Source organism: Carassius gibelio, chromosome B20 (genome assembly GCF_023724105.1).
Source record: "Carassius gibelio isolate Cgi1373 ecotype wild population from Czech Republic chromosome B20, carGib1.2-hapl.c, whole genome shotgun sequence".
NCBI lineage: Eukaryota > Metazoa > Chordata > Actinopteri > Cypriniformes > Cyprinidae > Carassius > Carassius gibelio.
Window position 1 is genome coordinate 28493216 of NC_068415.1, and position 21669 is coordinate 28514884.

Consider the following 21669-nt stretch of genomic DNA (forward strand, 5'->3'; position numbering starts at 1 on the left):
TAAATTATAGGTTGTGTTCTTCAGTTCCAATCACTGTAATTTATTTTTTTAAAGTACCAACTGTTAGCAATGCTGGAACTGATGTTTTGTGTTTGAGTTCTGTGTGTTTGTGCCTGTATGTTTGTGTGTGTGCATGTGCGTGTTTCCTTATACCAACAGAATCAACAATATAATATATATATATATATATATATATATATATATATATATATATATATATATATATATATATAAAACATAATGTAATATTTAGTATTTTCACATATAGGTTGAAAATAATAATTCGAAATTGAGCATAGATTTTCTTTTTTCCTGTTGTACCGAAATTGTATTGAACCATGACCCCCGACCTCCACATCTGTGTATTGTTCCACCCCCTACCACTAAAATTTAAACATGGAGGCAGAACTGTCTGATTATTGATTTGTAAATCTTTTTATCACTGAAATGCATGTTCACAGTGCTTTTGTGCTCATTTTGGCAGTACTTAAGTCTGTCATGCCCCTCACGTTAATCCTTAATTAGCGAGTGCGACAAGATTTTAGCGAAATCAGTCAGTTGTTACGGATCACTCAAGAGACAGAGGTGTAACAGATGAAGATGTTATTTATTAAAGACACAAGCAGAGGAGCAGGTAGTGAGGAGTGGATGGGTGTTGGGATCCATGCCGGGAAGGTAGTGACCTCGAGAAGGGAAGGTGAACCACACACACGCACTGTAGGGGAATTGAGGACTTTGGAGGTAATCCTTAGAGAGAAGGTAGAAGAGGAGTCTTCGGAGGTAATCCTTAGAGAGAAGGTAGAAGAGGAGTCTTCGGAGGTAATCCTTAGAGAGAAGGTAGAAGAGGAGTTAGTCCTAATAGTTAGCACACAGGAATGATCTTGTTGCGAACGTGACCGGACCCTGACTGAGTGCGTGTGTGTGGCTTTTGTGGTGTAGCGATGATGAGTGGGTGATGAGGAGCAGGTGGTGATGATTCAGTATTCAGGTGAGGGTGTGCGCTGTGATTGTGTGGAGGTAGAACCTAGCGTGTTTGTAACGGTACCCCCCTCCCCAGGGCCCGCTCCTGAGGGCCGGGGACCCCGACAACGTGGTGGGCGTCCTCTTCCCTTGGAGCTGGTCGGTTGGGGTGAATGGAGTGGAAGGTATCCAGCAAGGCGGGATCCAAGATGTCCTTGCGTGGGACCCAGGAACGTTCCTCTGGACCGTATCCTTCCCAGTCCACTATTATTCCAGCTGCCCACCACGCCGCCGGGAATCCAGGATGTCCTTGACCGAATAGGCTGCGCCGTCATCTAGGAGGAGAGGAGGGGGGGCTTCCGTCTCGCCAGGTTCTGTGGATGGAAGAACAGAGGGATGGTGAGGTTTCAGGAGTGAGACATGGAATGTGGGGTGAATCCGGTATTCAAGTGGAAGCTGGAGTTTGTAGGTGTCTGGATTGATCTGCTGGGTGATTGTGAATGGGCCATTGAACCTGGGACTAAGCTTGCGGCAGGGTAGACGCAGGTGGATGTTCCTGGTAGACAGCCAGACCTTCTGACCGGGTTGGTACTGGGGGGCCTCGGACCGGCGAAGGTCGGCTGCCGTCTTGCGTCTACAGAGCGCCCGTTGAAGCTGGTGATGGGCCGCGTCCCAGGCCCTCTCGCTCTCCCGGAACCAATAGTCGAGTCGACAGCGGTAACATCAGAGGGCTCTCCAGACCAGGGGAATAGAGGTGGCTGGTAGCCGAGTACGCACTGGAAGGGTATGAGTATGGTGGTGGATTGACGGAGGGAGTTCTGTGCGTACTCGGCCCACCCCAGGAATTGGTTCCAGGAGTTCTGGTGGCCGTGACAGAAGGTATGGAGGAATAATCCGATCTCCTGGACCTTTCTTTCCGTCTGCCCATTAGACTGTGGGTGATAGCTGGAGGACAGGCTGCTGGCCAAACCTAGGAGGGAGTGAAACGCTCTCCATACCCGGGAGATGAACTGGGGACCCCGATCCGACACGATGTCCTCTGGGATGCCGAAGTACCTGAAGATGGTTAAACATCAGTTCTGCCGTTTCCATGGCAGTGGGGAGACCCTTCAGAGGAAGAAGACGACAAGCTTTAGAAAATCTATCCACAATAATTAGAATACATGTGTTGTCAGAGGGTGGAAGGTCCGTAGTGAAATCCACCCCTAGGTGTGACCACGGGCGATTTTGAACGGGCAGAGGATGGAGTTTGCCAGATGGTAGATGGCGAGGACTCTTGGACATGGCGCAGCTGGTACATCCACTCACATACCTTCTGACATCCGAGGCCATGTTGGGCCACCAGAAGCATTCCCGTAGCAACGAGAGGGTTTCATTGACCCCCGGGTGACCAGTGCCAAGTGATGTATGGGTGGAGTGGATGAGTGGAGTGCGCCGTGTCCTGGGGATGAACTGGTGTCCTGGTGGGCAACCCGGCGGGGTGTTGTTAGGAGCTTCTGCAGGAGGTAGAGTCTCTGCTGACCAGGTGATAGGGGCGACTATGACCTTGTCCTGGAGGATGGGTTCTGGATTTTCTGACCTTTCTTCGGGTGCGTAACATCTGGATAGAGCATCGGCCTTTACGTTTTTTGCCCCTGGGCGGTAGGAGATGGAGAACTGGAAGCGGGTGAAGAATAACGCCCAGTGGGCTTGTCTGGGGTTGAGTCTCTTGGCTGCTCTAAGGTATTCCAGGTTCTTGTGGTCAGTGAGAACTTGAAACTGATGTTTGGCTCCCTCCAGCCAATGTCTCCACTCCTCTAGGGCAAGCTTGATGGCAAGTAGCTCCCTATTCCCGATGTCATAGTTAACCTCCGCCGGGTTGAGTTTCCTGGAGAAGAAGGCACATGGATGGAGGCGGCTGGGCGTCCCCTGCTGCTCTGATAGGACCGCTCCCACTCCGGTGGTTGAGGCGTCCACTTCCACAATGAATGGTTCGGGGTTTGGATGCACGAGGAGTGGGACGGTCGTGAAGGCTCGCTTTAGGGCCTGGAAGGCTTCGGTGGCGGCAGGAGTCCATGACAGGGATTTGGGCTTCTGACGAAGGAAGTTGGTTAGAGGGCTGGTGATAGTACTAACATTCTGAATGAATCGTCTATAAAAGTTGGCGAAGCCAAGGAATCGCTGCAGTTCCTTAATAGTGGTAGGAATGGGCCAGTCCCTGACTGCGCTTACCTTCCCCTTGTCCATCCGGATGCCACTGCGGTCGATGGTATATCCAAGGAACTGGACTGAGGGTTGATGGAATGAACACTTCTCTGCTTTCAGTTAGAGCTGGTAGTCCCTCAGGCGTTGCAGGACCTCTGCAACGTGGCGCTGATGTTCTGCCAGGCTCCGGGAGTATATCAAGATGTCATCGATATAGACTAGGACGAACTGGTGGAGGAAATCCCGGAGCACCTCATGTATGAAGTCCTGGAATATGGAGGGGGCGTTTACAAGTCCATACGGCATGACACAGTACTCATAATGACCAGTAGGGGTGATGAAGGCGGTCTTCCACTCGTCCCCCTCGCTGATGGAGGTAATCCTTAGAGAGAAGGTAGAAGAGGAGTTAGTCCTAATAGTTAGCACACAGGAATGATCTTGTCGCGAACGTGACCGGACGCTGACTGAGTGCGTGTGTGTGGCTTTTGTGGTGTAGCGATGATGAGTTTGGTGATGAGGAGCAGGTGGTGATGATTCAGTATTCAGGTGAGGGTGTGCGCTGTGATTGTGTGGAGGTGGAACCTGGCGTGTTTGTAACATCAGTAGCTGTGACAGAAATACTAAAAACATAATTATTTCTTGTTGGCTCAAAATAGTGCACCACCTTTAAATGTCTTGTTAAAGGGTGAAATTGAAATGTATTTATTTTTTCGAATGAAAATTCGTCCATCATCTACTTACCCTTGAAGGCAAGGCAAGGCAAGTTTATTTATATAGCACATTTCGTACACATTGGTAATTCAAAATGCTTTACATAAAAGTAAGTAAAATAATCATAAAAATAAAAAATAATCACAAAAAATAAAACAAGGAATTTAAAAACATTGAAAATGATTTAAAAATATATTTATAATAAATGTAAAACATAATTTCAGGTTGCATAAAATACAGTGCAATCACTTTGGACATTGCACAGTGCTCGTTCAATAAATGCACAGCTAAACAGATGAGTTTTGAATCTAAATTTAAAAGTGGCTAATATTTTAGCACATCTGATCTCTTCTGGAAGCTGATTCCAACTGTAGGTGAAATAACTAAAAGCGGACTCCCCTTGGTTTTTTATGAACACTTTGTATTTCTAACTAATTCTTGCCTAATGATCTGAGTGCTCCGTTAGCTTTATATTTAGTGAGCATATCTTCAATGTTTTTCGGTCCTAGGTCATTGAGTGATTTATAAGCAAGTAAAAGTACTTTAAAATCAATCCTAAATGTAGCTGGAAGCCAGTGTAAGGACCTGAGGACTGGTGTGATATGCTCAGATTTTCTGGTTCTAGTCAGAATCCTGGCAGCAAGTGTGTCAAGATAGCAGGTAGACGATTTTAGATGCTGCACTATTTCTTCCAACGTTTTGCTATCAATTGCTTTTAAAAATAGACATAGTATTTCTTTTTGATATTGCGGTTGAATCTCTCTAACCTCTGCATAACTTGACAATGTGCTAATCGCCTTTCTGATATTATTGATCTTCTCAGAAAAGAAAGAAGCAAACTCATTGCATTTGCTGTCAGAGAGCATTTCACTGGGAGTCTGATTTTGGGGTATTGTCAGTCTCTCAACAGTAGCAAAAAGAGTGCAAGTGTTAAGTTAGTTTATAAGGTTTGAGAAGAATCTCTGTCTAGCTGTGGCTAGTTCCACACTGAAAGCATGAAGGCTATCTTTATAGATGCTATAGTGAATTTAAAGTTTTGTCTTCCACCACATCCACTCAGGTTTTCTGCATTGTCTTTTCATACTCTGAACTGCTGTTGATTTTCTCCAAGCTGATTTCTGTCTGCCAGACTTCTTTCTGACTATTTCAGGAGTGATATTATCAATAACATTCTTAACTTTTGAGTTACAGGAATCAAAGAGAAGATCAGCAGGGTCTACAGTAATGCTTGGTGTTAAAGATATAGCCTCCATAGATATAGCCTTTTCATTAATGCATCTCTTTCTGACAGAGACCGATCTAGACTCAGTAGTAGCAGAGATCAATATATCAAAGAAATCCAGAAGTGATCAGATAGTGCTACATCTTTAATAACAATGGATGAAATGTTTGGACCTCTACTGATGATTAAATCTTTTTTATCAGGTCAAAAGTGTTATAATTTGTTTTGTAGTTTTCTTTTTGGCAGTAACTATGTGAATATTAAAATCCCCTGCAAAAGCAAAACAGTCAACTCTGAGAAAATCAGTGAAAACATTTCTGTGAACTCTTTAAAAAAGACTGGAGAGTATTTTGGAGGCCTGTAAATAATGATATACAGAATGCGTAAATCAACTAGATATTCAGAAGACAAGTAATGACCAAAGGACACTTGTTTGCATTGATAGGCATCTTTAAATAGAGCAGCTCCACTTCCACCTCTCCTAACAGTCAAGTCAACTTTATTTATATAGCGCTTTAAACAAAGAAGATTGCGTCAAAGCAACTGAACAACATTAATTAGGAAAACAGTGTGTCAATAATGCAAAATGACAGTTTAAGGCAGTTCATCATTGAATTCAGTGATGTCATCATCTCAGTTCAGTTTAAATAATATCTGTGTTAGAGCTGTAATGGGGCCCTAAAAGTTAGGCCCGACAGGACCCGAGCCCGACAGGTTTCGGCCCAAAACTGACAAGTAAAATTTTAAATTAAGATAGGTATTTGGCAATAACAAAATTAAGATAAAGGCTCTGCCGGATTTGCTTCGCCACTAGCAAATGATATTTAATCAAAGAATAATGCCAACATTAGCGTATATACTCTTGTCAACATTATGCATTTAAAACTCAATGAATATTTAGTTATCATTTAAACAACCTTTACACACAGAGATTATGCTAGCCTACATGTTTTAGTGGAGGAAAATGATTGAATCCTCTGTAGATGTCAACGCATTCCTGTGCTCACTGATGGTGTGCCATTATTCACTCATTAATCTCATTATAAACATTGTCAAAACATTTCCACACCTGCTGGTGCAACCAAAACATAATCGCCAGAGGCAAGTCTCCGTCACACCTACTCAGCATCCATTTTCGCATATTTCTTGCGCTAATCAGAACACATCAAATGAACGCTCTTTACCTCGCAAACCGGAGCGCAAGCCCGAGCCCAGCCTAAGCCCGCGTAAGATGATATCAATGAAGCCTGAACCCGTCGGGTCCCGTCGGGTTAGGGCAAAGATCTTCAGCTCTAATCTGTGTAATAATTTGCAATCAAGTCAACGATGTCGCTGTAAATGAAGTGACCCCAACTAAGCAAGCCAAAGTCGACAGCAGCAAGGAACCAAAACTCCATCGGTGACCGAAAGGAGAAAAAACCTTGGGAGAAACCAGGCTCAGTCGGGGGCCAGTTCTTCTCTGACCAGATGAAACCAGCAGTTCAATTTCAGGTTGCAGCAAAGTCAGATTGTGCAGAAGAATCATCTGTTTCCTGTGGTCTTGTCCCAGTGGTCGTCTGAGACAAGGTCTTTAAAGGGGATATGTATCTGGGGACTCTAGTTGTCCTGGTGTCTGCTGTCTTTCAGGGCTGTAGAGGTCCTTTTTAGGTGCTGATCCACCATCTGGTCTGGATACATACCGATCCGGGTGACTTCAGTGTGACCCTCTGACCCACACTACGGTGACCTCAGAATTAGAGAGAAACAGACAAATATTAGCATAGATGCCATTCTTCTAATAATGTAGCAAGTACATCGGGTGTTATGGGAAGTGTTCCTGGTTTACCTAATTAATGCAGCCTAAAAATCTTAGGGGAAGGTTTAGGGGAAGTCGTGGCCTAATGGATAGTGAGTCGGACTCGCAATTGAAAGGTTGTGAGTTTGAGTCTCGGGTCGGCAGGAATTGTGGGTGGGGGGAGTGCATGTACAGTGCTCTCTCCACCTTCAATACCACGACTTAGGTGCCCTTGAGCAAGGCATCGAACCCCCAACTGCTCCCCGGGCACCGCAGCATAAATGGCTGCCCACTGCTCCAGGTGTGTGTTCAAAGTGTGTGTGTTTGTTCACTGCTCTGTGTGTGTGCACTTCGGATGGGTTAAATGCAGAGCACAAATTCTGAGTATGGGTCACCATACTTGGCTGAATGTCACGTCACTTTCAAATCCTTTAACTGATTTGGATAGTAGAAGCATATCCAAATCAAACTATCCAAAAGAGATACGTCTTTAATCTAGATTTAAACTGCAAGAGTGTGTCTGCCTCCTGAACAATGTTAGGTAGGTTATTCCAAAGTTAAGGCGCCAAATAGCAAATACTGTAGGAAAATGATCTGCCGCACGGAGTTGATTTTTATATTCCAGTTATTATCAAATTGGCTGAGTTTTGAGAACGCAGCAGACGTGGAGGGTTATAATGTAACAAGAGCTCATTCAAATACTGAGGTGCTAAACCATACATGGCTTTATAAGTAATAAGCAATATTTTAAAATCTATATGATGTTTTGATAGGGAGCCAGTGCAGTGTTGACAGAACAGGCCTAATATGGTCATACCTCCTGGTTCTAGTAAGAACTCTAGCTGCTGCACTTTGGACTAACTGGAGTTTGTTTACCAAGCGTGCAGAACAACCACCTAATACAGCATTACAATAATCTAACCTTGAGGTCATAAATGCATTTTTAACATTAACATTTCTGCATTTGACATTGAGAGCATTGGCCGTAATTTAAATATATTTTTGAGATTGAAAAATTCAGTTTTACAAATGCTAGAAATGTGGCTTTCTAAGGAAAAATTGCTATCTAATAGCACCCCTTAGTTCCTAAGTGATGACGATGAATTGACAGAGCAGCCATCAAGTTTTAGACAGCATTCTATGTTATTACATGCAGAGCTTTTAGGTCCTATAATTAACACCTCTGTTTTTTTTCTGAATTTATCAGTAAGAAATGACTCGTCATCCAGTTGTTTATATCGACAATGCATTCCATTAGTTTTTCAAATTGGTATGTTTTGTTGGGCTGCAAAGAAATACAGAGCTGAGTATAATCAGTAACACCGTGTTTCCTGAAGATATCTCCTAAGGGTAACATGTAAAGCGTGAAGAGTAACGGGCCTAGTACTGAGCCTTGAGGTACTTTATACTGCACTTGTGATCTATATCAGTGATTCCCAACCTTTTTTAACTCACGGCCCACACAACCAATGAATGAACTAGGGCTGCGCGATATAGACAAAATAAAAAAAACACCTATCACAATTTCTTTGATCAATTTTGCAATTTCGATTTTAATCACAATTTTGACACACACAGATATTCTTTACAGTCATAAATGTATTCAGGATGAATTTGAAACATTTTTCCAAAAGAGAAACAATTAGAGCTTTTTCAAAAAGTTGAAACGTTTCTAGAACAGACATAAGTCAAAATAATCACTATAGTAAAGGTGTAACAAAGACTTATGGCAAAAAAAAAATAGATATAAATAAACAAATCCTGTGTCCAGGGAATTTTTTTCTTTTTTGCCATGCATTGTTCATAGAGCTCATTAATTGTAGCGGTGCCTCAGGTGTTGAAAGGCGAAAGCACATTAAATATAGATAGCTCAGATACACGCTGTTCTTGTGCGGAGAGAGTGTGCACAGTCAAAACGGGTCTCCTCTCACTTAAACTGCGTCCTGTGCACTCACAACTCTCTCCATGCTCATGTGCTAGATATTAATTATTTTCTCTCGTTTTTGTTTCTAGCCTTTTACCACGTGCAGTGTAAATGCTCATATCCGTTAACATGGGCTCGAAAAAAAGACGGATCAAAGACAGTGTTTGAACATGGAGTTAGGCATATACGCCCAATCTGTTCTGTTCTCGCGCTAGGGGCGTTGCGTTCTGACTGGGTTGGATACCATACTGCGAGAGGTCAGGGCCACGGAAAATCGTGCTATAAAGCGATTTAGAAAAGGCGCATGCTCAAATCGTGATTTTATGACGATTTCTATAATCACACAGCCCTAGAATGGACTGGAAATGAACAGAAAATAACTCAGGCTGGCACCGCTCAGCAAAATGGGAAAACCAGATCCAGCTCGTCACCGGAGCAAGCAGTCAGGAGGGAACATGTTGACATTGAGCCATGAGCCAACATGAGCCATTTATGCATGTTTGACCTTGTTGTTCTGTAGCATATGCAGCAAAAATATAAATTGGTGATTTATTCTTAAACCAATTCAGATAGCTCAGATAGTGGATAGTTACAGTTTAATATAATTTTTTTTAATTAATTATATGAAATGATGTTATTATGTTATGACTTATGTTATTATGATATTTTTACATATGTTAACCATAGCGACCCACTAGGGGGCTGCGGCCCACAGGTTGAAAACCACTGATCTATATGATACTCAATTCAATTCAATTCAAGTTTATTTGTATAGCACTTTTTACAATACAAATCGTTACAAAGCAACTTTACAGAAAATTATGTTTCTATAATATTTAGTAGTAGCTTATGGTGGTTACTGTCAGTTTGTGCACGTTTGACAGGATTTTTAGAAAAAAATTAATACAAGACGTAGTCAGCTAGACGATGAACATTATCAATATTATTAATTAATAATTATTATATGATGCAGTCACACATGTAGCAATAATTGTTAGTTCTGTTGTTGATTCAGGGTTAGCATCATCTGAGGTCCTCTGAGGGTCAGCATCATCTCTTCTCAGGTGTTTTGGATCCAGACTGGAGCTTGTGTAAATCCTAGTTGCCATAGAAACAAAATAGAGACATCATTAGCATAGCCGCTGATCCAACAAAGTAAAATTAGTTTAACCCAAGCTAATGAATAAAAATGCACATTTGATCAGATGCAACTACACTCACAATTTAAGAAATACATTATTCGAATGCTTGGCAAAAGAGATGCATTTTTAATCTAGATTTAAACAGAGAGAGTGTGTCTGAACCCCGAACATTATCAGGAAGGCTATTCCAGAGTTTGGGAGCCAAATGTGAGAAAGCTCTACCTCCTTTAGTGGACTTTGCTATTCTAGGAACTACCAAAAGTCCAGCGTTTTGTGACCTTAGGGTGAGTGATGGGTTGTAGCGTGGTAGAAGGCTAGTTAGGTACGCAGGAGCTAAACCATTTAGGGACTTATAGGTAAGTAATGATAATTTTGATACCGAACTTAATAGGTAGCCAGTGCAGAGACTGTAAAATTGGGGTAATATGATCATATTTTCTTGACCTCGTAAGGACTCTAGCTGCTGCATTTTGGACTACCTGTAGCTTGTTTATTGATGAAGCAGGACAACCACCTAGAAGTGCATTACATTAGTCCAGTCTAGAGATCATAAATGCATGAACTAGCTTTTCTGCATCAGAAACAGATAACATGTTTCGTAGCTTGGCAATGTTTCTAAGATAGAAGAACGCAGTTTTTGTAACATTGGAAATATGATTTTCAAAAGACAAATTGCTGTCTAATATAACACCCAGATTTCTAACTGTAGATGAAGTAACAGTACATCCGTCTAGTTGCAGATTGTAATCTACAAGATTCTGTGTAGTGTTTTTTGGTCCAATAATTAATATCTCTGTCTTATCCTAATTTAATTGGAGAAAATTATTTGTCATCCAGTCTTTTACATTTTTAACACACTCTCTTAGCTTAGATAATTAAGAAGTTTAGTCTGGTCTCGTTGAGATATAAAGCTGAGTATCATCAGCATAACAGTGGAAGCTAATTCCGCATTTTCTAATAATATTACCAAGGGGCAACATGTATTATGAAAATGGAAGGGGACCTAGGACGGATCCTTGTGGCACTCCATATTTTACTGATAATAAATGAGATGACACCCCATTTAAGAAAACAAAATGGTAGCGATCGGACAGGTAGGATCTAAACCATCTTAGAGCCTGCTCTTGAATACCTGTATAGTTTTGTAATCGATCTATGAGTATGTCATGATCTTTGGTGTCGAACGCAGCACTAAGATCAAGTAAGACTAGAAATGATATGCAGCCTTGATCTGACGCAAGGAGCAGGTCATTTGTAATTTTAACAAGTGCAGTTTCTGTGCTATGGTGGGGCCTGAAACCTGACTGAAATTATTCATACAGATCATTTTTATGCAGGAAGGTGCTCAATTGAGCAGACACAACTTTTTCTAAAATTTTAGACATAAATGGAAGATTTGAAATAGGCCTATAATTTGCCAGTACACACTAGGATCTAGTTTTGGTTTCTTAATAAGAGGTTTGATAACCGCCAACTTGATTGTTTTTGGGACGTGACCTAAAGATAACGACGATGTTAATAATATTGAGAAGCGGTTCTTCGGCTACAGGTAACAACTCTTTCAGTAATTTAGTGGGTACAGGATCTAATAAACATGTTGTTGGTTTAGATACAGTGATAAGTTTATTTAGCTCTTCCTGTCCTATAGTTGTAAATCACTGCAGTGTATCTTTGGGTGCGATGGATGAAACTGAAGTGTTAGACGCTGTAGAATCTACATTCACTATTGTATTTCTAATGTTATCTATTTTATCAGTGAAGAAATTCATAAAGTCATTACTATTTAACGTTGGTGGAATATTTGAATCAGGTGGCATCTGGTAATTTGTTAATCTAGCCACTGTGCTAAATAAAAACCTTGGATTGTTTTGGTTATTTTCAATGAGTTTGTGTATATGCTCTGCCCTAGCAGTTTTTAGAGCCTGTCTATAGCTGGACATACTGTTTTTCCATGCAATTCTAAAAACTTCCAAGTTTTTATACAAAAAAAATTGTATTTTGACAATTTTGGTAGTTCCATCTAATGACTGCGCCGATGAGGATTGTGCGCCTATCCGATGGGCTCGGTCCACTTTCAGGCCAGTGGGGAAGTTGTAAGATCCGAGAAGTTTTGGCAGGAGGTCGGCTATGAAATGAGTCGGATTTCCCTTCTCAACTTTCTCTGGTAAGCCCACGATTTTAATGTTTGACCGTCTTGAGCGGCTTTCGAGGTCAGTTAATTTGCGCTTCATGGCTGTGTTGGATTCAATCATTTCCTCACAGAGGCGCTCGAGACTGGTTATGCGGGTGTCATGATCGGTCATTGCTCCCTCAAGATCAGTAATACATGTTGCTTGGTTGGTAAGGGAGGTTTGAACGAGGTGCAGTTTTGAATCCAGGCCATTAAATCTGGCCGTTATGTCCTCTTCCAGTTTTCCAATAGCCGCTAGGATGTTAGCCAGAGTGGGTTGTGAACTTGAGGTCTGGCTGGTGCTGGTGGTTGCATCTGTAGTTAACGTTAGCTCGGTTTGGTTGCTAGCGTCGTCGTCTTGAAACAAATAAAGTTGTCTTACTGTCTTCTTTGGCAGGAGAATCAGGGTTCATAGTTTTCCCTTTAGCTTTAGGTTTGCCCATGGTTGTACTTAAAAGATGCAAGCGTGGATTTTTAGTGAGAGTTTGACGGAGCTCCACGAGAAAGCGTCTAATCCATGCGGTGCTCACTAGTGCCCCCCGTCTTTAGTTAATGTGAACTTTTTTTGCCTGTAGATTTCACAATTACGTGATTTATCCTAAATAGTGAGCCCCCCCCCCCCCCCCCCAAAAAAAACCCTGAAATAAAACATTTTAAAAACTCTGATTCAGACCCGTTTGTTATGCTTTGATCAGGTTACCAAGTTCTAGCTCCAGCTGCTTACTATGATCAGACTGGGGCATTGGTTATGGGTCCTGGAGCTCGCACTGGCCTGGGTGGACATGTCCGACTGGTCCAAACCCCACTCCTCATCAACCCAGCAGCTGCACAAGCTGGTGAATATGCTTGTCTTTTGTGTTCTTTTTGAATTAAAAACCTTAATGGGACTTAATAATGTATTTAATAATGTATTTTTTATTATTATTACTCTGTTGACCAAACTGGTTTACAGTTTAGTTTCATTACATTTTCCTCCTCCTTTGGCTTCTTTCCATCCTCTGTTATCTAGCTGCAGCTGCATCTGCATCAGGTTCAGGTAACAACATGTCTGGTCCTGTTAATGGTCTGTACCGGTCCATGGGTTGCCAACAGCCCCAGCAGCCTCAACCTCAGCAGCACCCACCTCCACCCTCTAGTGGCCTGCCCTCCAATTCTTTCTATGGCTCTGGCTCAGTGGCACCCAGCTCCCAGAGCAGCTCACTATTCTCTCATACAAGCACGGCACCTCCTAGCACCTCTCTGGGTTTCAGCAGCACTGTTGGATCTCTAGGTGTTGGGCTAGGCTCTGCACTTGGTGCCTTTGGCTCCTCAGGTTTGTTTCACCATTTGCATCATTTGCTTTTGCATCCATGATTGACTGTTAACAAAGTTAAATAAGCACATCAAACTGCCACTTTTTTATGTTCTATTTTGATTGTCACATCAGTGTGTACTACTTAGCCTGAGATGGTTTTCAGCGCATGTCAACATAATGCTGTGTTCACACCAAATGCGAATAGAGCGTCAAATTCATGTCTACTGCGTCTAGTTTGACGCTTGAACATTTTGAGATAATTTGCTTCATTCGTGCGTGAAATTCAAGTGAGAATGAAGTTGTTTTAAACTCAAATATGCAGTTTATTTATAAAGACAGCATCTATTTAAAAATGTGTTTCGCCGATCTCGGAGATGAGCTCCATGCAATCAGCAGGAGCTCAGTAATCATGTATCCGCTGAGAGCAGCCTCACCTCGGCTAGACCTTCTGACATTTGCTGCTGGCTCTGATGTCTCTTTAGTGGTTCAAGATAAAATATTATTCCTTTGGGGTAAAAATAAACGTGTCTTATCTTTGGCCTTTATTCAATTAATCTATTAATATGTTTTATATGTATAGGTCCTTTTTATTCCTGTCTCTATAGAAATATGAACTTTTTTCATATAGCTCCGGTTGACTACTCACTGACAACATCAGTCGTTCCTCATTTTGAATGAGTGACTCCTAGCAGGCTTCTGACTGGTTAACGTGGCGCAATTAACGGGAAAGTTTTTCAACTCGGGCAGCAGAGGTGAATTTCATGTCAAACGCTTAAATGCACAAAAAGCACCATTCGCGCTTAACGCCCATATCGTGCGAAATGCTCAATTCGCGTCATTCACTCGAACGAGGCGAATTTGCGTCTTCTGCGTCACGCTAAATAGGCTAGTGACAAATGGTCAAAAGGTGCTTTAGTTTTTGAGATACCCCTACCGGAGGTAGGACTAAACCCAACAATGTTTTTCCTCATCTCTAAGGTCTCCCATATATGAAATGGTTTCTTGGCTAAAAATATTTTACTGCTAAGATTGTTAAATTAACTGATATTTTTATACACCCCAAAACCAATAAAGGACTAAAATATAGGCTGTCCATATGGGAGTTAAGGCATATAAACTAATGCAGATCAATCACACAAGCTCTGAGAGCTTTGAAATTTGACATGTTTTTAGTCAGGAAGTTGATTCAACTACTAGAAAAGACTGGATGTCAATATATTTATGTATGGAATAAATAGAGACATGTAAACCCATACCTAAAATAAGCGGACATGCACAAATTTCATATCTATGCAGAATTTTTTCATTTACTTTGTGCTTGCTTTGCCTGGGATTATTATAGAAACACATATGATGGCTTGTTGGAAAGGTGGGGTTATGCTGAATCCAGCAATACCAAATATGTAAATATAGCATGACAAATAGGAGTGTTTTGTCACTCAATGTATGAGGTATCCAAAATGAATGAAAATGGAACACTGACATAATTTAGTCTAAAGCCCAATCAGTGGTGAGAAGAATGTTGACAAATTCATTGTTTCTGCAAAGTAACTTACATTAGGTAAGTGCTGATCTATATTTATGATACATTTAATAATGATACATTTCATAAGGCACAGTATACTATATAATTCATATGAAACACAGATCCAATTGAATGTTAACATTGGAATGGAACACCTTTATTAAAATATCGTCGCTGTCGGGCGGAAACCAAATTTTGTCAATTTCTTATTTTTTCACAAATCAATGCTATTGGTCAGTCCCCACGTGGTTCTATTATTTTTACAAATTATTAATCTAAAGTGTTGAAATAGATTGAGTGCAAATCTCTTAACTCCATCGGACACTTCAACTGTCTGAGAATCCTCGTAACTCCACCTCTTCTTCACTCCGCGGCAGGAACTTCCGCGGCATTTTGTGTCCTCAGGATTTAAAGTCGCAACGATTGAGAAATCCTCGTCGAGCAACACGTGAAGCAAGCTTTAACTCTGATTTTATCTGTGTTAAACTATAATATCAGTTATTGATTTATTTTAAAATGTCTACTTATTAATAGGCTTATTATTACTAGGCTTATTATACGTGTGCATTGAAGTTTTAAAATATATCTAATTTCTAATTCTACTTGTATTGAATTAAATGTTTTGGAGACCAGCATTAAATTATTGTTTTTATTATTATGTTACTGACTCAAAGTTGGCACTGTGCATGTAAAATACCCCAAGTAGGCTAACAGGTTTTATTTATGGGAGAAAAAAGGTTTTTCTACTGGCGCCATGTAAGCCTATCTTTGCATAACTCTGTTTTTTTTTTTTTTTTCACAATAACGAATGAAAATAGTTAAGTTAGATAGATTTGAGTAGGCTTGTTTTGTTTAAAATTGATAGCTGTAACGCTTCGGTGCAGAAGGAAGCCTCTGAACCACGAAGGTAAATCTGCGTGCAGATTAGGCTAATTCCCGCCTATTACAGCCTACAGCCAACTCGACCGCCGACTTTGTTTGCGGCAGATTAATTTCCGCCTTAATTTTTTGATTTTTCCTATTGAATGTTTACGGTGGTACGTGACGTAAGCAGTTTCCAGCTCACCACGCCCTTGGTACGAGATACCACTGTATAGTTTTCCAGCAGACTTGAAAATTAGGCGCCAGTGGTTGCATGCACTTAGCCTGAAAGACTGAGAGTTCCCACTTAGAGCTGGAGTGTGCAAACTGCATTTTACGCGGGATTGCTTCTCCAACGCAATGGAGATGGGCTTGGAAATGGGCAGTGCCTTACTCAGAGACTGGCCCCATTCTCTCTTGCGCGGCTGCTTCGCTAGCATCGTCAGATGCCGATCGCAATGCAGGAGTTAAGACCGAAGTTTGAGCCAGCGGCTTGAATTGATATGGCTCAGGCCCTGGCCCTGTGTCCACTTCAGACATCCACTTCAGGTGAAGGTGGGGGAGAAAAGTCCTCTACTTCAAATGAATGCTCTGTTGCAAAGCTACTTGCATCACTAGAGTCAGTCTCCATTTTAGCGACTCTGACAGCAACTGTCAATTAATCCGTCACTGCGGGTCTCAGGTACACGCCCCACCTGCTCACCCTCGCTCTAGGTTCGTCCCCTCTATTTCCGCTGTGCTCTGCCCACTTTTCAGCATTTTCCAAATATTGCCAGTGGGTGGAGTCAGGCTCTGAACAGGGGTTTAGTTACCCTTTAAAGCCTTATCTCTTGTCAAACAATGATGAACACTGTTGGCAGCAGCGACGTCTGTGTCCGTATCATTGTTATCAATGAGAGCGTAACCTCGTGTCTCCCTACTCCCAAGTCATAAATCTTGTATGTCTGATTAAATGTGATTTTGGGGAAATGTTGTGTTAATGTTGGTATACAACAGTATATGATAGCAATATAAGGTATTTCAGACAGTTCGATTCAATAAACCGGTTGAAGAAAACGGTTCACCGGTTCTTTTGCGCTCGATGTAATGACGTCATTGGCGATGATTGCAAAGCCTTCGGTTTACCCAGGCTCATAACATTAGCACAGAATCAATCACCAAAAGAATCAGTTCGGTTCAGACGCTCTGTGTGTCAGTCTGCTTCACACTGAATCACACATGCGCAGTATCATCAGCTCCTCGGTTCTTGAATCGGACACGTCTGACAGAAACTGTTCTTGACTCGAGAACGAGTCAGTCTGTTGTTCGTTATCTGGCTCGGCTCGGTGTTCATCTTCAGTTCTTTCTTCACAGCAGTTCAGTCAGTGTACTGTTTGAGTAAATGAATTAATTACGGGATATTGGTTTGTTTGAACTCAGAGGGAGTGTCAGCCACTTTAAAAAAGTTAACAGCTTAAGTCATTTGTGGATTAATGCGTATTGGAGACACGAACCGTTTAAAACAATTCAGTTCAATTTGGTATACTGGTTCAAAAAAGATCTGCTTACATCAAATGATTAGTTTGCGAACCGGATATAACAAACTGCTTTGTTTTGAATTCTCTCACAACAGACACTGAAGAGAAGACAATAATGAATAAAGTAATAATTTTTGCTATTTTTGGACCAAAATGTATTTTCGATGCTTCAAAAAATTCTAACTGACCCTCTGATGTCACATGGACTACTTTGATGATGTTTTTCTTACCTTTCTGGACATGGACAGTATACCGTACACACAGTTTCAATGGAGGGACTGAGAGCTCTCGGACTAAGTCTAAAATATTTTAAACTGTGTTCCGAAGATAAATGGAGGTCTTACTGGTTTGGAACTACATGAGGGTGAGTTGTTAATAACATAATTATGATTTTTGGGTGAACTATCCCTTTAAGCGTTTTGCTGTATGGGAGAACAAAGTTTACGCATTGTGTTCATAGCCATCAGCTTACCTTGTAGTACTTTAAATAATAACTATATGTCATATTTGGTCTTTTAATTGAACTTAATGTACCTTAATACATTATGCCATATTAAGTGTTTGTTTTTTCTACAGGAGTAAAACGGTTAATGAAAGACTTTGTGCATTGCGTTCATATTCTGCTGTTCTGTGGCCACGGTCCGGGCTTGTCTTTTTCTTGCAGGACCCCTGTACATTATAGTAGTAGGCCTACTAATTTAGTTTTAATCATTTAATCACCACCACAGCGTCTTGTCTCCATTGGCAACATGCACGATTTGTGTCGATTGCAAGTGTAAGTGACATTGTAATTTAGTTTCTTTTTTTTGTCTTCGCCACCTGGCAACTATTGTAAAATGTTGAGAGATTCAAACAAAAAGTAATAAAAAAATTCAACAAAAAAAATAAAGACTGCAATTGATGTCACTAGCGGAAGTGCAAGTCTGAGAGTGCAAGTGCAAGTCTGCAGCCAGACCCTTCTCGAATGGTGACCAAAAGCAGTTCATGTTCCAAATGGTTGCTGCTAGAAAATAAACTAAACAGCCTGAGAAGACAGGGCTCATTACCCCAAAGAGTGTTTGTTTGTTTAGTTAGATTGCCATTTGTTTTATTTAAGAGTAATTTAATTTGTATTGTGTGAAGTTAAGTTATAGTTTTATTAAAAATTTCATTATTAGATGCATCTTATATTTGAATTTGTCAACATTCTTCTCACCACTGATAATGGGCTTTAGACTAAATTATGTCAGTGTTCCATTTTTATTCATTTTGGATACCTCATACATTGAGTGACAGAACACTCCTATTTGTCATGCTATTTGTCATTTACATATTTGGTATTGCTGGATTCAGCACAACCCCACCTTTCCAAAAAGCCATCATATGTGTTTCTATAATAATCCCAGGCAAAGCAAGCACAAAGTAAATGAAAACATTCTGCATAGATATTAAATTTGTGCATGTCCGCTTACTTTAGGTATGTGTTTACATGTCTCTATTTATTCCATACATAAATATATTTACATCCAGTCTTTTCTAGTAGTTGAATCAACTTCCTGACTACAAATATTTCAAGTTTCAAAGCTCTCAGAGCTTGTGTGATTGATCTGCATTAGTTTATATGCCTTAACTCCCATACGGACAGGCTATATTTTAGTACTTTATTGGTTTTGGGGTGTATAACAATATCAGTTAATTTAACAATCTTAACAGTAAAATATTTTTAGCCAAGAATCCATTTCATATATGGGAGACCTTAGAGATGAGGAAAAACATTGTTGGGTTTAGTTCTACCTCCGGTAGGGGTATCTCAAAAATTCAGGGGCATTGTCACTAGCCTAAAAGGCCTCATTCGTTCCCCGAGACCTCCAGACGCATGTAAACGCGCCTTTGCATTGACATTGAAATCATTCGCGCCAGACGCTCTATTCGCGTTTGGTGTGAACACAGCATAACACCATGAATATAAAGGTTACATGATTATGAAGAGAAACTAATGGTTTGTACTAGAAACTGAACATTATTATGTAAAAAGATGGGCTACTAAAGACTAGTTTATTAACATTGTATGCATTAAAATTGATTAAAAACATATATATTTCATACATATATCATTACTATGTGTTTTAATAATATTTTTGGGTGTATGTTGCATCATTCCATGATTCTCTTGCACAGACCAATTGATTCGCTTCATAAAACCTAAATATATCTTCAGGAGCATGTGTATTTGTTTTGTGGCTTGTGACAAATTTGCATGTTGCACACTTGACTGTCACTGCGTGGCATTTACACAAACATGCACTTAGAACTAACATGATCATTATAAATCTATTTAAATCACAAAATACATTTGCTTTCACATTTGAGAATTGGAATATCAACTATTTCACAATCTAGTATAAAATCAATACATTAAAGGTCCGTGTTTTTTTTTTTTTAAGCTTTCATTGTGTTTACAGTGTGCAATATAACTTATTCATGTTTTGCGTGTAAAAAAAAACTGTATTTTTCGCACAATTTACTTATCTGTATACCGCTGTTTTCACTGTCATAAAAACCGGCTGATGTCTTCCTTGTTCTATGAAGTCCCTCCTTCAGAAATACGTAACGAGTTCTGATTGTTCCAGCGGTTCCTGTGTTGTGATTCAACAGCAGCTTAGCACACGTTGCCCTCCTGGAAACACAATTGGGCTAGTTTTGAGAAGCAAGTGGGCAGGATTTGTTTTGAAAATCTGGCAATCCTGATATGAACGCACGTGCTGGAGATGTACTTCTAATCACAGGAGCGCCTTTACTAACGAGATATGAAAATCGCTTTTTATTTTTTGCACAGCCCTACCATCTAGTTAACAAAGCTAAACAGAGTTGCCCTTTGTGTAAAAAGTTACAGAAACTGTTAAATTAACTTAAATAATAAAATACACTTATGCTGTACTCACACCAAACGCGAATAGAGCGTCTGGCGCGAATGATTTTAATGTTAAGTCAATGCAAAGGCGTTTACGCGCGTCTGCCGCCCGAGTTGAAAAATTGTGAACTTTGGCGTCAATTCGCGACGCGATAACCAATCAGTAGCCTGCTAGGAGTCACTCATTCAACACGGAGGAATGACTGATGTTGTCCGTGAGCAGTCAACCGTAGCTATATGACAAAAGTTCATATTTCTATAGAGACAGGAATAAAAAGGACCTATATATTATATATATATATTATTAGATTAATTGAATAAAGGCCAAAGATTTAACCCAAATGAATTATATTTTATCTTGAACCACTAAAGAGACATCAGAGCCATTCGATGTAACCGCATCTTCTTGAACTATTTCATAAAATCAAACTGAATTATTTGAAACGGTTCACGTCTCCAATAAGCATTAATCCACAAATGACTTAAGCTGTTAACTTTTTCAATGTGGCTGACACTCCCTCTGAGTTAAAACACGAGAACACCGAGCCGAGCCAGATAACAAACAAAATATTGTTAAACGTAAGGTGAAAATAAGAAGTTTTAAGATGAGATTGAAAAATCCCTAACGAATTTACTCCCAAAATAACCAGAATTGAATGTTTTGATGCTGTTTTGAAGTATCTTCTTGAAATTCTTTGGGAGATGTGTGCCTTTGTAATCATCCAACTCTAGAATTGACCCTGATAATGAGCTATGAAATTGGTCTTATATTTTCCTGATGTGACGTGGAATAGAAAGGAATTGAGTATCTGAGCATCTGAAATTGATTCCCTTGCTTTAGGTGAAGGAACTGACTGAATAGAGTTTGAGACGCATGGATTAGGTTGTCATAGCAGATCCATTTCGTCAGTTGTGATCAGTTAATCTCATCTTTCTCTCCTTTTTCTTTTTTTTGTACTTCTGTACTCTTGTACTCCTACAGTGTCAGGTTGCACTAGCAGCAGCGCAACCCGTCGGGACTCCCTTTTGGCCAGCTCTGACCTGTATAAGCGTGGTGGTGGTAGTAGCTTGACGCCCATTGGACAATCTTTTTACAACAGCATAGGATACTCTTCCTCCCCCAGCCCCATTGGACTGACGCCTGGTCACTCCCCTTTGACACCTCCACCCTCTCTGCCTTCCTCCCATGGGTCCCCATCCAGCCTTCATCTAGGTATGATCGCTTAGTTTAACTGATTTATCCAAATCAGAGTTTGTTTCCCTGGTCTTTATAATGACTGAATTGCTCATTGTGATTTAAACTGCTATTAATCTGTGAAGCCACCGGAAGTGCTCGAGCGGCCATTTGACTTTTCCCTACTGACAGAGGGCAACATTGACTGACAGCCAAAACCTTGACCTAAAACTGCCTGATCTGAAGTGCATAAATCACACAGGATATTGTTTTTATAATGTAATTTTGTAATAATAAGTGTACATAAATAATTTTTTACTT

The 21669-nt window shown here is 40.6% G+C and overlaps 1 protein-coding gene across 11 annotated transcripts in view; it reads left to right on the plus strand.

Moving 5' to 3' along the window:
• The window catches only part of LOC127983648 (pumilio homolog 2-like), a 130208-nt gene that overhangs the window by 79187 nt on the left and 29352 nt on the right, over positions 1–21669 (plus strand). For 10 of the 11 annotated variants that reach the window (XM_052585850.1, XM_052585853.1, XM_052585849.1 and 7 more), the window contains exons 12-14: positions 12783–12923; positions 13097–13399; positions 21157–21387. In XM_052585850.1, coding sequence (XP_052441810.1) covers positions 12783–12923; positions 13097–13399; positions 21157–21387 — 675 coding nt within the window. The remainder of the gene's footprint in view (positions 1–12782; positions 12924–13096; positions 13400–21156; positions 21388–21669) is intronic. The other variant, XM_052585857.1, reaches the window with a different exon arrangement.